We start from the raw sequence: 16,713 nt of genomic DNA on the forward strand, positions 1-16,713 counted from the left end.
CTGGAATCCTGAAACACACCAAATGTTTTATATTTGGAGTTACCAATAAGAAATTAGTTTCACAATTTACCTGAAAGAAACATGTCCAGTGTCTTTTTTATCATAGTAAGAAAATGTTAAAAACATTGGGTCTGATCTATGATTTAAAACAGATTAGGAATTTAACAGTTTTGAGGAGCCAGAGTCTCTTCTAGTCTCTGTCCCTTCAGGCCAAAGGTCTGGATCTATTGTCCCACAGGGCTCTGTGAGGGAGTCTCCTCTGGTTTCCCACACTCTGTCCTTTCACTGCTTTCACTGGAGGAACAATAGAAGTGTGTCTTATTATGCATCACTTTACCATGTCGGACCTCTTTAAAGAGGACAATGGTTAACTTCAAACTTTTTACTTTAAAACACCTGAAACGTAGTTATATGAAAATAATGATCCAACAAAATGTCTTTGAAAGCTATCCTTCATTATTTTGGTTTGACTTGACTTACTTCATATAAATATAATCACATAACATTGATAATCTCTCCTAATCAGAAATATTAATTAATGCTCATTCCCATGCTTAGATTTATGCTACAGATATGTTATGGATAAACAATAACTGTGTGCGATGAATTGTATCTTGATTGTCACTCAAATAGAAACGATGATGGAGACGTCTGTTAATGGATTAAAAATAGAAATCATAGACTTTGAGAACAACATTTTCAGCTGGCAGTATTTGTTTATTTAACAAAGAACAATGAGCCACAAAGTATGAAAGCTCCAACTAGAGGTGATGATACATCACAACAACAACTTGTAGATTTCTACAAGACACACTGTAATTATTTAAACACAATTAGTAAAAACTGACCTTACAACAGGTCACATTGTTCTTAGTAACCTCTGAATTCAATGACATCTTAAACAATAACACTGTCACTGTGACAGTGTGACATTAAAGAAACCTTTTACAGTAATTCAGTATTCAAAATCATCAATACCTCTCAAGAGGTAATAAACATCTCCATCTGTCAACACATGACATGAAGGGAGTCATAAAATTATCAAAGAAAAATTGGGACATTAATTAGCAAACCTTTTAGAAAAAAAGATAAACATTTGGATCTAACAACAGATCAATTAATCAATTAGATATTATTGAATATTAAAGACCAAATTCAGAATAAATTACATCAATGGCACTTTCTAGATTTTCATTTAACAACATGAAGGTTATAATGGACTTTTTACTCTAGATGCAACTCCTAGTCAGTGTCTCACGTGTGTGATGACATGATGAAGCGTGTCCTCAGTGAAAGTCATTGATCCCAGCATCAGGCAGCAGATCTGCTCTCTCTGCAGGGTCACCACTTTCCCAGATTCACACAGAGCTCTGAGAGCCCCCCTCCCCCCACGCACACACACCCCCCCCACACACACACACACACACACACAAACACACACACACAGTCCTCCACCTGTTCCCCTGAGATCTAACCATTGTCATCCAGGAATTGACAACATGAAGTGTGCTCTATCTCTTATTGTCTCACCGAGCTCTCTGATTGGCTGAGACTGTGAGAAACTCCAGCCAGACCAAGACCCACACATTCATATGGAGATGTGGGACTATAAATAGGAGGGATGAAGCCAGCAGAGATCAGATTCTCTCTACAGAGACCTCTACAGCACAGAGATCCAGACATGGCACCTACAATCACTGCAGCAATGACCAATTCTCAGGAGCATCTGACTCGGACCCACAAGGTAAATTAAAGATTCGAGAAGATTTAAATATTGTCAATGAGAAGTTGTCTTTGTTCATACTAATACTTCGCTTCGGAAAAAGTATATTAATGACTTTGTTCTTCTCCTTGCAGCTCAGAAAGCCTCTGGTGGAGAAGTTACGCAGAGAGCGAATCAACAGCAGCATTGAGCAGCTCAAGTCTCTCCTGAGTCCAGAGTTCCTCAAACAGCAGCCAGACTCCAAGCTGGAGAAAGCAGACATCCTGGAGATGACAGTTTGTGTCCTGAGACGGCTGCAGCAGCAGAATCAACAGCAGAGAAGACTGCTGAACCACATCAACAAGCTGCAGTCTTCCTCTGATAACAACCTGAGAGAGGCTGACTTCTCTCTTCTGAGCTCCACAGTCCAGACCAACATCACCAAAGAGAAGAGTCCAGTCAACAGCGCCGTCTGGAGGCCGTGGTAGACACCTCCAGACTGGAGTTACTACCAGACCAACTGAGAGGACCACATTGGTCAAAGATTACTGAAGTGAAGTCTTTGAAATGTTATGGACTTGTTGTTCTTCTGTTGTACAGAAGGTTCTATTTGCTGTTTATTTATTTCCTGAGGAACTATATCTTTTATTAAGAAAGAGATCATCTGGTCATGCATGTTGCATGAACCAAATCTGATTTCATCAGAAATTATTATGATTATTATACCTCACTGTACATCATGTAATGTTTGTATAAGCTATGGTAACATCTGTTATCTTTTAATTATTATTGATCATTTTGATCAGATACTTTAACGGTCCTTTTTATGGACATAAACTCAGAACTGATCCGTTGTTAGATCTAAATATTTATTTGTTTCTAAAAGGTTTGCTAGTTAGTGTCACAATTTTCCTGTGATAATTTTGACTCCCTTCATGTCATGTGTTGACAGATGGAGATGTTTATTTCCTCTTGAGAGGTATTGATGATTTTGAATTGATCAAAATAATATCCGTCCTTTTTATGGACATTTAATCATGATGGACTCTCCTTCACTTCATGTGATTATTGAAAACTGATCTGTTTTAAGATCACAATGTTTATCCTTTTACTGTAAAAGGTTTCTTTAATGTCACACTGTCACAGTTTTCCAGTGACAGTGTTATTGTTTAAGATGTCATTGAATTCAGAAGGTTACTAAGAACAATGTGACCTGTTGTAGGGTCAGTTTTACTAATTGTGTCTTTTGTTCACTAAGTGAAAATGTGTTGAACAATTTGGGTAAAAAAGAAAAAACTGAGAACTGTGACCTCAACTATTGTAAATTGTTTGTCTTTTATAAAGACAGTTGTCCTTTACTCTCTCGGAGTACAGTGTGTCTTGTAGAAATCTACAAGTTGTTGTTGTGATGTATCATCACCTCTAGTTGGAGCTTTCTTACTTTGTGGCTAACTATTTGTTGTTGAATAAACAAAAATTGCCAGCTAAATCGTATGTTGCCTTGGGTTATTTTTCCATTTCATAATGATAAAAATGTGGTTCTTTGTGATTCAGCTAACATTATGAGCCTGGAAAGGTTGCCAGTTAATCACAGGGCTGACAGAAGCAGACACCCATTCACATCGACCTATGGGCAACGTAGAGTCACCAATAAACTTAACCTGCATGTCACTGGACTGTGGGGGGAGCCACACACACACACACACACACACACACACACACACACACACACACACACACACACACACACACACACACACACACACACACACACACACACACACACACACACACACACACACACACACACACACACACACACACACACACACACAGAAAATGGAAACTCTAGGGCTGCAACTCACCATTATTTTCATTGTCGCTTAAACTGGTGATTTTTTTTTTCTACAATTAATCAATTAGTTGATTTATAAAATGTCAAAAATTGGTGAAAGTCCAAGATGGCGTCCTCAAATGTGTTGTTTGGTCCTCAACTCAAAGATACTTAGTTTACTATTGTAGAGTGGAAAAAAAGAGAAGATACTCAAATTTTAAAAGCTGGAATCAGAGGATTAAAAACATGACTCAAACTGTTTATTAAAATAGTTGGTGAATAACATAATAATTGACAAGTACTAGTAAATTCTAGACTGAGAGCCCCGGTCAGTTTGAAACCCGGAGCCTTCCGGCTGTGAGGCCACAGTGCTGACCACTAGTGCACCGTACCACACCTTAACAAACCAGTGGATCTAAATGTAGATTCTTGTTTAATATGAATTCCTATACATTTATCATGCAATTAGTTCTCTTATTTTCCATAAGTCATCCAACCAAATAAGAAAATTTATATTAAAAAATGTTTTTTAACCGTTGTTTTGTTCGTTGGGTCACGGGGACTCGTTCAGTTTATTTGACTTTTGTCTTGACCTGACCCGCTTTGTTCTCAGTGACCCTGGCCTACTTTGGGATGTCATTTCACGTGACCTGTCGGGGGCTTAGCATCAGGGGTCCCACAGACCCATCCTGCACTTGAGCGCGTATCCAACTAGCTATCATCTCATCCTCCTGGGTCCCAGAGACCCATCCTCAAACTCAAACGCTTATCACACTAGCCATTGTATTGTCCTCTGGACAGGTACACATTATGCACTCAAGCACGTATTGAACTATCCATCACCCATTTTGATGTTGAAGAATGTCAGGTTCAAGTAACTTAAAACACTCAAATAAGGCACAAAGACAAGAGCATAGGTTAATACTCGCAAGGAGGACGGACAGAGACGAGTTCAGTTACAATCTCCTACCGCTCTGAACTCCTCGCATTCATTCATTTTAGGGAGTGCCCTAATTACAAAGCAGAATGTGCATAAGGGAGGGGGAGCAATATCTTTGCATGACCTTTTTTGGTATAACTTTTCTTGATACAACAGGCTCGAACTTAAATCGCCCTAAAACCCCACAGTGGAGGTGAACTTCCTCTTTTCACTTGCACACCTCGAGCTATCTTTGCGCATCTCTCCCTTTCGTTGCTTATCTGGCAGTGCAGCTTTGGCCAGAAGGTCCTGTTTTACTGGGGTCAGCCGGGTCCTGCTGTTGAGACACTCCGAAACAGATTTCCTGTTTTGCAACAAGCAAGCAGACACTTCATACAGTTAATGCACTTCATCTTTCATACTAATAAAATGATTAACATGTAGACTTAGAGTAAATACGAAATAAATTTATATGTTTTAGAGTAAATATGAGATAAATGAATATGTATGTAGATTTTATTCTGACAAAAAGGCATATGATATGTTGTGGAAATACGTCTTGTTGATTAAGTTAAAGTTATTGGGGTTAAAGGAAAGATGTTCCGGTGGATAAAAGGGTTTTTGTCTGACAGAACTATTCAAGTTAAAGTGAACGGGGAATTTAGTAAGAGCCACAGTGTGGACAATGGTGTCCCACAAGGGAGTATTATTAGCCCACTATTATTTTCAGTAATGATTGATGATGTTTTTAAGCATGTACAGAATTCAGTGGGGGTAGCGTTGTTTGCAGTATATGGCGCAATGAGTAAAAATTAGCTATGAATGTGAAAATCAAATTTTCTGGGACAGAACTAGAGCGAGTTGACTTCTTCAAATATTTGGGCAGTTGGTTTGACAAAGAAATTGACTTGGACAATACATATACAAACGATTATAGATAAATGCAAGAAAGTGTTGAATGTAATGAGATGTTTGCAGGGAGTAGCATAGATAGCAAGTAGACCTGCTTTGAACTCCATTTTTACAAGGCTGATGAGACTGGTATTTGATTATGGGTTTAGTTTAGTGCATGGATCCGCTGCTAAATCATCACTACAGAAGCTAGATGTAATTCCGAATCAAGGTTTGAGGCAATGTTGCGGGGCACTGAAGACCACTCCAGTGGCAGTAGTTCAGGTAGAGATGGGGGAGATGCCTCTCTGTCTTAGAAGAGACCAGACGTCTCTTGTGTACTAGGCAAATTTGAGGGAGGTCATGGTGACATGGCACTGTCAAGAGAGGGAGAATTACCTAATTAAAAGTTTTGGATGTACAATAAGGAAGAAGGTAATAATGATGGGAACAAGTGCACTGGCAATAAGTCCTTCAGTGGTTTATCCCTTTGTTACTCCTTAGCTGTTGATAGAGGCTCCAGTGGACTTAGGCCCATTGGAGGAAAAGAAGGTTATTGAAGTGGATCAATATAGGGTTCAGAGTTAAATTTCCCGGAAATATAAAGAAGGGGTCATTATATATACTGATGCATGTAAGAAGACATACAAAAATGGGAATTGCATATGTTATCCCTCAATTGAACATTGATGAGTGTTTGAACATTGAACATTCTCAGGACTTTGGATGTGTCAATAAAGTCATATTTCTGGTTCATGTGGTATAAAGCCTGTACTCAGAGGGAGACGGTTGGACGGCCTCACACTTAATCTCTCACTTTACACAAAGTTGCTTTAGAGTTTTACGACCAAAGCAAACAGAGCTTTCAGCGTTTTGCTTCCAGTTTGAATAAGAACAGACTACGTGTGTGAAGGAAGAGATGATATCAGAACGGCCGTAGAGACAGTAGGAGTTAACGGTTAGTTTGACAGCCTGACTCAGAACAAGGTCAATATAATATACTACTACTACTACTCAGTTTCAGTTTTCTAGACGACTGCTTAGAAGAAGCCATGGTGCTGATTGTTGGGGCGAGGTCAGATGAGTCTGGGCATTTAAAACCTTAAGATTGACATCACCTGGTCTTTCCAGACAATGATTGAGAACAATCCATGACACTGTCAGGTCTCAGCTTTCCAAAGAGGGGGTGCATGCTAGAAACTCTGCAGGGTGCCCAAACTTTTGCAGACGCCATTTGTTGTTTTCTGTTATTCTGAAAGTGTAAATGATGGAAATAAAATTAACTTTTTGTGACATGTTATACAAATGTCTAATCTGTCATTTGAGGCCTTTTGGAGATTTTTCCACCTTTTCTTGGCTTCTTCATGCACAATAATACACATTTTTTCCTGGGGTGCTCAAACTTTCGAACCCCACTGTAATTATATGTTATGGAGAAAACACAAGACTTTCACCCAGCACATGCAGGTGCGACTTACTAATGTACGTGTGCAAATTACTAATTCTTGAATGCGACTTTCTAGTGGTTGAGTGAGACTTACTAATGCATGCGTGCCAATTACTGATATACTTGCGTGACTTACTAATTCACGAGTGTGACTTATAGATGCATTAGGGAAAGTACACACAAAGTACAAAAAATACAAAACACAATGCAAAACATACACAGAGATGCAAAAAGACCACCTAATGAGCACAAGGTTGACAACTAAAACAGAATATATTCATACTCTGTAACATTAAAACACAGTCAGCTGATTTCTGGCATTAAGACGATTGTTTTGTCTGAAATGTTTTGTTTGCATTTACAAATGAGATATTATCTAACGCTAACTTTTGATGAATGTGGGAGAAATCTGCAGACCCAAACAGACAAAGAGTAGTAACATGAATCTTTTTCTGAAAGAAGTCATGTTATGGAAGATTAATGTAGGTAAAGATGATGTTTCTGTCTGTTAGTGTCTCTCCTTAAAAGCATCATAACCATCCAACATGGAGAAGTTAACACATTATTTTAGCAATCATAATGCTGCATATCTTTCAAATTTATCCATTCCACTTTAACACAAGCTGCAATCCAAGACTGTAGACTTTAGTCTTCATAAACTCAGCTTTTGGGGTCAGGACTTTAGATTTGTCAATAAAGTCATATTTCTGATTCATGTGGTATAAAGCCTGTACTCAGACGGAGACGGTTGGACGGCCTCACACTTAATCTCTCACTTCACACATAGCTCTTTAGAGTTTTACGACCAAAGAACCAAAAACTCTCACTGTTTTGCTTCCAGTTTGAGTAAAAACAGACTGTGTGTGAAAGAAGAGATGATATCAGAACTGCCGTAGAGACAGTAGGAGTTCAATTCATAATGTAGGAGAAAAAACATTTTAAAATTACATTCAGCCAAGAAACAGGTGTTCATGTCCTGGAGAAGTTAAGGAGAAAACATTAGACTTTCACCAGGAAAAGGTAGACACTAAATGTCTGAAAGTAGACACTAAATGACAAAAAGTAGACACTAAATGAATGAAAGTAGACACTAAATGAATGAAAGTAGACACTAAATTACTGTAAGTAGACACTAAATGACTAAAAGTAGACACTAAATGACTAAAAGTGGACACTAAATGACTAAAAGTAGACACTAAATGACTAAAAGTAGACACTAAATGTCTGAAATAAGACACTAAATGACTAAAAGTAGACACTAAATGTATGAAAGTAGACACTAAATGAATGAAAGTAGACACTAAATGACTAAAAATAGACACTAAATGTCTGAAATAAGACACTAAATGAATGAAAGTAGACACTAAATGACTAAAAGTAGACACTAAATGTATGAAAGTAGACACTAAATGAATGAAAGTAGACACTAAATGACTAAAAGTAGACACTAAATTTATGAAAGTAGACACTAAATGTATGAAAGTAGACACTAAATGACTGAAGGTAGACACTAAATGACTGAAATAAGACACTAAATGAATGAAAGTAGACACTAAATGACTAAAAGTAGACACTAAATGACTAAAAGTAGACACTAAACGACTAAAAGTAGACCCTTAATGTCTGAAAGTAGACACTAAATGTCTGAAAGTAGACACTAAATGACTAAAAGTAGACACTAAATGTCTGAAAGTAGACACTAAATGTCTGAAAGTAGACACTAAATGACTAAAAGTAGACACTAAATGTCTGAAAGTAGACACTAAATGTCTGAAAGTAGACACTAAATGTCTGAAAGTAGACACTAAATGACTAAAAGTAGACACTAAATGTCTGAAAGTAGACACTAAATGTCTGAAAGTAGACACTAAATGTCTGAAAGTACACATTAAATGTCTGAAAGTACACACAAAGTTTCTGAAAGTATGATATTACAATATGTCATCTGCTGCTGACACTTAGAAAGATAAAGTGGGCGTGTTTTATAACATATTTTACAGTATAAAGGTCGAGGAGTTTTCAGACTGTTCTATCTCTCTATCCTGTCTTTCAGGTAAATCTACTTTTTATTTTGTCTTCGAGATGTTAAAACGAGACCTTAAGACCTTTTCATGTTGTTCATGATGTTTCTGTTTTCATATTTATGCTTTTGTTTTTGAATTTTCAGTAGTTCTTGCAACTTTTTCCAATGTTTTTGGAGCATTTTTACAATGTTTCTGTGTATTTTGGTTCAGACTTTTTTTGTCACTTTAATTTTTTAGTTGTAGCATTTTTGCCCATCTCTTTCTTAAGAAGTTATTGGTGTAACCTGTCTGTTATGATCCATATGACCGGCACATGTTTGGTTTTTCTGTATATTCTTTGTAATAAAGTGTGCTATCATGTGATATTCCAGGTATTCCTCCTGCTGCTGACTCTAGAACTCATCTCTCTCCTGTCATTCAGGTAAATATACTTTATATTATTATTCTGTCTTTAACACATTTGCAATCCTGTATGTCAGAGTGAAGTCTCTAACAGCTTTTATATGATAATTTAAGAGATGTTAGATATGTCAGAGTAAAGTCTCTAACAGCTTTTATAACTCTGGGGTCTCCAGATAAACATGCAGATCTCGATCTTTGCCGGTGTTCTGCTGATTTCTGCTGCCGTGCTCTCTGATAAAGTGAAACACGATGTTGCGTGGTTTACTAACCAGCACATTGGTGATGAGATGCATGAAAGCGACTGTACCAACGTGATTAACGGCAGAAAAATAATGAAAGACGACGGTGGCTGTAAGTGGTCCAACACCTTCATCAAAGCGTCTTTGGAGACTGTGACAGGCGTCTGTAAAACACCAGCACTGAAACCTAATGGTAATCTGCATCAAAGCACAGGGACCTTTACCCTTATTCACTGCGAACAGACGAAGGAAATGGCTCAAAAGAAAGCCAAGTCTCCCAACTGTGAGTACAAAGAAGGAGAACTTAAAACGGAAAAGAAGATCACAATTGGATGTGATACAAAAGGCAATCCTGTTCACTTTGATAGGTTTGAACCTTTGTAATCCAAAAGTAATCTATTACTACCTGATGAACCAGAGTAATCTATTACTACCTGATGTTTTTTCTGCTGTCATGTTCAACATAAACTGTAATTGTTGACACTTGATGCTTTAATTTGACATTTAATCAACTTTTTTGTTGCTTTTCTCACTTGTTTCTCCATTTCCTCAGCTCTGATATTTCTATTGTTAAATAGCGTTTTGCACAAGTCACACGCTGTTTTCACAATGCTTTGTTCACCTGTTGAAAATTTAAATAAAGTTGGAAAAATAACCTTTTGCTTACGTTAATCACACATTACTTGTTAAAGGTTATGGTTATACTTTCCCTTGTGTCTTGTCGTGAGTTTGGCATTAAAAGTTTGCAATGAATTATTATGTTCACTCATTCATAAAGTAGTCCGGTTATGTGATAATGAATTATTCCAGATGGTTCACTCATTCATAAAGTAGTTAGGTTATGTAATAAGGAAATATTCCAGATTCCAGACATTCATTCATTAAGTAGTCGGGTCAGGTAATAATGAATTATTCCACATGGTCATGTTCTCTAACCTCCAACTGTATCTCAGGTTATATCTCAGCATCACTGGAAACAAGTGTGTGTGTGTTATCTTGTTTAATTACATTCGTGGGGTCCAAAAACCAAGAGTTTAGTACATTTGTGGGGTCCTGACAGCTTTGTGGGGCCAAAATGTTGGACCCCAGGTTAAGATAAGGCATTTAGTTGTCATGGTTAGGGTGAGGGTAAGGGTTAAGGTTAGGCATTTAGTTGTCATGGTTAGGGTGATGGTAAGAGTTAGGGTTAGGCATTTAGTTGTCATGGTTAGGGTGAGGGTAAGGGTTAAGGTTAGGCATTTAGTTGTCATGGTTAGGGTGATGTAAGGGTTAAGGTTAGGCATTTAGTTGTCATGGTTAGGGTGAGGGTAAGGGTTAAGGTTAGGCATTTAGTTGTCATGGTTAGGGTGAGGGTAAGGGTTAAGGTTAGGCATTTAGTTGTCATGGTTAGAGTGAGGGTAAGGGTTAAGGTTAGGCATTTTGTTGTCATTGTTAGGGTGATGTAAGGGTTAAGATAAGGCATTTTGTTGTCATGGTTATGGCTGGGTGAGGAACAAGGGAATGCAATTTGTAAATGACGGGTCCCCACAAAGATAGTGAGATGTAATGTATGTGTTTATGTCTGTAAAACGCCACATCATAATAAAATAAGTAATTTAGCGTAACTTAGTCCTTCCAAAAATTTAGAGTGACTCATTCACATGAATTTAACTTCACTTAAAAATGAATTGAAGTTATAACTAAGTTAACTTTGTGGGACATTTTAGGTATAGCAATATATATATATAAATAAATAAATAAATCCTGCACTGAGGGCACTTTAATGTTAAAAAGGTCATATGGCCATACAGACAAATAAATAAAAAATAGTAAACTGAACATGAATCTCAAAGGTATATGTTGATATGACACACACAGCAATGCCACATGAGCATTTGTGTTGCCTAAAACAGTTCTATATATTTGAAGTCATCTAGTGCAAAATAAACATATTGAACATTATAACTCATATAAAGGACACATTATTTACATTTCTTACATACAGTGCATCAATCTTGCATGTAACCGTATGGATTAATAGCACAATGACCCTGAAAAACTCTGGGTTTCTAGGCTGGATACAAAACCTTCTGTAAGGGATAGGAGCACAACAAAAACATTGGCAGCACTGTTAGAATTTAGCTCCAAAACACAGTGGGTTTCTTTCTTTTCTTAATAGAATCTTTGATAGGACAGTTAGGTGAGAAAGGGGATGGAAGTTTCACGGCGGTTGTGTGCCTGAGTGGGGAAAATCTGTTAGAAACGTGAACAGACTTGGTGGGGGTCCGTGGGCTTTGAATGCTTACGACTATTTCTGCTTCGAACAGTGACCGAGCAACCCCTTCCTGGCTGCTCAGGAGATGCCAGGGGACGGCTACCAGAGGCTAACTCAGGCTCAGGCCGGCCTGTACCGACTATTGGGGGGTGGCTAGCTACAGTAACCAACTACTGATTTAACATGGTCCGGATCAGGACTTCTAACTCAGTAAGCCTCGCCTCCTTGTCTATAAATAAACTACACTTGTTACACATACCATTACCGCTAAAGGATGCAAAGGATTTACTAAAAATCTCACAACGAGCAAGAGGAAGTAGGAGAGGGAGAGAGATGGCATGGCTAACTGGCTTTTAGCTAAGCTAAAGTCGCTAACAGCTAAGCTTAAGTACGGTAAGGTTAGCTACCAAGCTCGCGAAAAATGTTATTTAACGCAAGTCGCTGAAAAGAGTGCTTAGGTGGGACTACTGTAAACTGCAAATGAAAGTGACTGGTGGGTTTAAGACAAAATATAATGTATTGAATAAATCAAATTTGAACATGTCAGGAGCTTGTTGACCTTTACATTGTTAGGTAATTTCCTATCCTGGCCTGGGACACATATGGTTTAATAAAAGGGCTTATTGGACTTTAACTTATCATTGCACTTACAATAACGAGCGTAACTGTCATCGATTTAGGTCATCCTGTACATCTCATCTCCGGTGTTTCCTGCATCCACCGTGTGTGTGTGTGTGTGTGTGTGTGTGTGTGTGTGTGTGTGCGCACCTGTCAGTTGCGGGGGGAACTGAGCAGCCCCAACCGCTGCAGAGAGCCGACAGGATTGAAACAGCAGTCGCTTTCAGCAACTTCAGAGTGAAAATTGATACAGCGCACATTAATGTTAGAATGTATACAGGTTGGGAGGACAGTAAGAAATGTCTTTTGCCGTACATTTTGTTGGTGAACGTGAGATATTCAAGTCACACGCGTCTCGCCTTTATATCTGAAAGGAGGGATTGAATTTGGCAACTTATGTGTGACGTCAACCCCTTCTCACTTCCGCTTGGTCATTGGCTCTCAGAGTCACAAACTGATACAAAGTCTCGCACATGGGACTGCTGGATTGGTTGAAGTCGCATGAAACTCCGGTTATTGGTCAAATGTGCGGAAAAGTTGCGGTGATTGGTTCAAATTGCAGGTCACACCAAAGCCGCGGTGACTGGTTGAATTGGCGCGAATCACAACCGCAAAATCCTGGAGGGACTGTTTTTATGTTCGCTGCAAATATAAACTAAATCACCTGACATAACAACATAATCCCAACCTCTCCTGGACATTTTTTCCGCAGAAAGCGGTTACCAGCCAGGCTAAAGCTAATATACAGTGGGGTTCAAAAGTTTGGGCACACCAGGTAAAAATTTGTATTAATGTGCATAAAGAAGCCAAGAAAAGATTGAAAAAATCTCCAAAAGGCATCAAATGAATGTCAAGAAAAACGTTAGATTTCTTTTCATCATTTACACTTTCAAAATAACACAAAACAAAAAAATGGCGTCTGCAAAAGTTCTGGCGGCCAGCAGAGTTAGGCTGAATCCCATTTCTCCACCTTACCCCTACCCCTCACCCATAGCCCTTGGCTCTTGTAACCAAGGAGTAAGGGGTAGGGGTGAAAACATACCCCTATTAAATGGGACACCGCTGCTTAAAAGAACCCATGGTGCTGATTGCTGGGGCAAGGTCAGATGAGTCTGGGCATTTAAAGCCTTGATTGACATCATCTGGTCTTTCATCTTTTCTTGGCCTCTTTGTGCACATTAATACAAATTTTTACCTGGGGTGCAGAAACTTTCGAACCCCACTGTAGTTAACCTAAAGAGAAAGGGGTCCGTCCCAACTAACGTTACGGTTTGGAGCTGCGATGCTAGAAACGTAACACTGATCTACAGAAGTCTGTGTCTGATATCAAGTCATTTACAGTGAAAGACAATATCATTGGAAGATACTTTGGATAAAAGCATCAGCTAAATAAATTGAAATGTGATCCATGCTGTTCAGAAGATAAGTTATTGCTGGTCAGCCTTCAATGTGGAGAGAAGATAAGAAAATAAAAACACAGTTATCATGGCATGAGGATGAGGCAGGAGGAAACAGCTTGGCTCTGAAACATGCTCACAACGAGGCAGTGTGAATGAGCTGGTGTTGTTTAAGTCTACTTCTCACAGAAAATGTTTTCCCACATTGGTCACACCAGTACGGCTTCTCTCCAGTGTGAATGCGCTGGTGGTATTTCAGGTTAGCTCTCTCAGAAAATGTTGTACCACATAGATCACAGCTGTACGGCTTCTCTCCAGTGTGAACGCGCTGGTGAGATTTAAGACTACTACTCTGAGCAAATGTTTCCCCACATAGATCACAGCTGTATGGCTTCTCTCCAGTGTGAACACGCTGGTGAGACTTAAGGTTACCTTTGAGAGAAAAAGTTACCCCACATTGTTCACACCGGTACGGCTTCTCTCCGGTGTGAACGCGTCGGTGCATTTTTAGGCAATACATCCTGGAGAAGGTTTTGCAACATAGATCACAGCTGTACGGCTTCTCTCCAGTGTGAACACGCTGGTGTTTTTTAAGGCTACTTCTCACAGAAAACGTTTTCCCGCATTGTTCACACCAGTACGGCTTCTCTCCAGTGTGAATGCGCTGGTGGATTTTCAGGCTACCGCTCTCAGAGAATGTTCTACCACACAGATCACAGCTGTACGGCTTCTCTCCAGTGTGAATGCGTTGATGAATCTTTAAATGTCCAGATGTTGTGAAGGATTTGTCACACTGCTGACAGTGGTGACGTTTGGGTCCCTCTCCTCCTCTCTGTTTCTATGGCAACAGAGAAAGAGAGAGTGAACAACCTTCTTAAACCCTGGACTTGTTCTCACTCACAATTTTTACTCTTCATACAATAATTTATGACCAAATGAAGGAAAATATGTGCTGCTTGCAGACATATTATATTATTATTATGGAGGAAAATGTACTTTTCATAACTTTGTAAATTCAGAATTAGTCTACATTTTTCAGGGGGGGTTTGCCCATTCAAATGATTAGCAATTTAAAAACTAAATCATTTGCACACTCCTCAGTTTTACTTTCAGTCAGACATTCCATGGTGGCTAGGTTTAGTAATATAGGGTACAGTTCTAAACTAGTCAAACGAAGGTGAAAACAATGGTTACACAACATTATCAGATCATTTAGAAAGACAACACGGGGCGGCTGTGGCTCGGTGGTAGAGCGGTTGCCTGTCAATCGGAAGGTTGGTGGTTCAATCCCTTGCCCTGCAGTCCCATGTCAAAGTGTCCTTGGGCAAGACACTGAACCCCGAGTTGCCCCCGGTGCCGCGCATAGGAGCGTGAATGTGTGTGCAAGTTTATCTGATGAGCAGGTGGCACCTTGTACGGCAGCCTCGGCCACAGTGTATGAATGTGTGTGAATGGATCCTGTATGATGTAAAAGCGCTTTGAGTAGTGGTTAAGACTAGAAAAGCGCTATATAAATACAGCACATTAAGACTAGCAATATCTAAAGTAAATTATTGTTCATTTTGTTTGTTTGATCATTGTCCATTTTTCAAAGTGTATTAATCCATGTTTTGGGGTTCCAAAACATAGCCTACTGTTCTGTATTATACATGTTCTGTACTTTTCATGAACTCTTGCACTCATTAACTTCTCATCTGAGAAGATTTCTGTCATTCAAACAGCTCTGAGTTATAGTAGTAGTTGTATATTGTAGTTATAACTTTTACAGCCAATTTAATCAAATTAAGCATTTAATTTGGGCTCGGGTCCATAAAAACAGTAAATGGATACAGCCAAGTAGAACTGAAAGCTCTGTTAGCAACTGTTAGCTCTGATTAGCGGTTAGCCCTCTCCATTATAAAGACATGGAGCAGAGGATCCTGCTGCGGAGAGGGGTAACAACCAGACTGACAAATGATATTCGGGGAGCTTTCACAGCAGTTTGGCCTTGTTGTTTCTACAGTTTTATTTGTACAGTTAATCCCGTTGCATGACAACCAGCAGCATGCTTCTACTAACAATGAAATAGGGTCAATTTTTAATGAACAGAAGATTGTGTTCCATTGTTTTGCAGACAATGTACAGATCTAATTGCCTGTGAAAATCAATAAGGAAACACCGTGTTATCCTCCTTCTAGAGTTAGCACCCAACAGGCTTAAACATGTTTTACCCTCTTAATATGCTCAAAATGTATTTAAAAGTGCTTACTCATGTGCAGTGATTCCTTCCAAGTGAACACAGTGAATCTGACTGCAGTAGATGTGAAAGAAATGCATGAAAGTTGTGCTAAATAAGCTCTGTTAAGTTTGTGTGTTGATACTGCACGGAGTGCATCAGGACCGTCTACAAACTACAACACCCCTACTCTTTAGCATGTATGTATGTGCACGTTACATATACAATGCTGAGTCATTTATATATGAATCCTAAAAGACATTTGTGAAACCGTCTGTGTGCATTCATTAATATTTAGATTAGATTTCTGGGACTCTTCAGTCTGGAGTATCCTCTTTCCTTCACTCACCTCCTCCTCTTCCTTCCTCTTGCTCCCTCGCTCCTCTGAGTAACCCGAGACCTCACTGACAACTTTCCTCTTGCCCTCCTTCTTCTTCCCCACTTTCTCCTCTTGTTTCTGCATGTACTCTGTGATAAGGTCGAGGTCCAGGTTGTCTTGCGGCTCCCATGTGTTATCCTCACTGGAAAGGTGAGTGCAGACAGAAGACATTCTCCTCAGACTTAGTTTTTTAGGCAATACATTCTCACTCTAATTGCTACTTTGTAATATTCCTTTTTTCTGTTGCCATTTTGTAAGGTTATTTGGGTGTCTGCAACTCAGTGTCAAAATACTAAGCCTTCAACTTTGAGGGCATGATACAATGCCAAAATTTATGCTGTAGATAAAATATATATATATATATATATATATATATATATATATATATATAT

At 38.9% G+C, this 16,713-nt stretch overlaps 3 protein-coding genes across 3 annotated transcripts in view; 2 read left to right on the forward strand and 1 right to left on the reverse strand.

Annotated features, from left to right (window-relative positions):
* The first annotated feature begins 1,543 nt into the window (after positions 1–1,543).
* Positions 1,544–2,238, forward strand: LOC117942704 (transcription factor HES-2-like). Its single transcript, XM_034868305.1, has 2 exons — positions 1,544–1,744; positions 1,858–2,238. Exons 1-2 carry the CDS (start codon positions 1,622–1,624, stop codon positions 2,188–2,190), a joined length of 456 nt encoding a protein of 151 aa, XP_034724196.1. The 5' UTR covers positions 1,544–1,621; the 3' UTR covers positions 2,191–2,238.
* Positions 2,239–8,826: 6,588 nt separating this feature from the next.
* LOC117942705 (ribonuclease-like) lies at positions 8,827–10,039 on the forward strand. Its single transcript, XM_034868306.1, has 3 exons — positions 8,827–8,846; positions 9,189–9,238; positions 9,393–10,039. Exon 3 carries the CDS (start codon positions 9,399–9,401, stop codon positions 9,840–9,842), a length of 444 nt encoding a protein of 147 aa, XP_034724197.1. The 5' UTR covers positions 8,827–8,846; positions 9,189–9,238; positions 9,393–9,398; the 3' UTR covers positions 9,843–10,039.
* A 3,725-nt stretch (positions 10,040–13,764) lies between these two features.
* Positions 13,765–16,713, reverse strand: part of LOC117942692 (zinc finger protein 239-like) — a 5,046-nt gene continuing 2,097 nt past the window's right edge. The window contains exons 4-5 of the mRNA XM_034868294.1: positions 14,195–14,565; positions 13,765–14,110 (exon numbers count right to left, since the gene is read on the reverse strand). Of these exons, the coding sequence (XP_034724185.1) occupies positions 13,864–14,110; positions 14,195–14,565 (618 nt within the window). The 3' untranslated portion in view covers positions 13,765–13,863. The remainder of the gene's footprint in view (positions 14,111–14,194; positions 14,566–16,713) is intronic.

Source organism: Etheostoma cragini, chromosome 4, assembly GCF_013103735.1.
Source record: "Etheostoma cragini isolate CJK2018 chromosome 4, CSU_Ecrag_1.0, whole genome shotgun sequence".
Taxonomy (NCBI): domain Eukaryota; kingdom Metazoa; phylum Chordata; class Actinopteri; order Perciformes; family Percidae; genus Etheostoma; species Etheostoma cragini.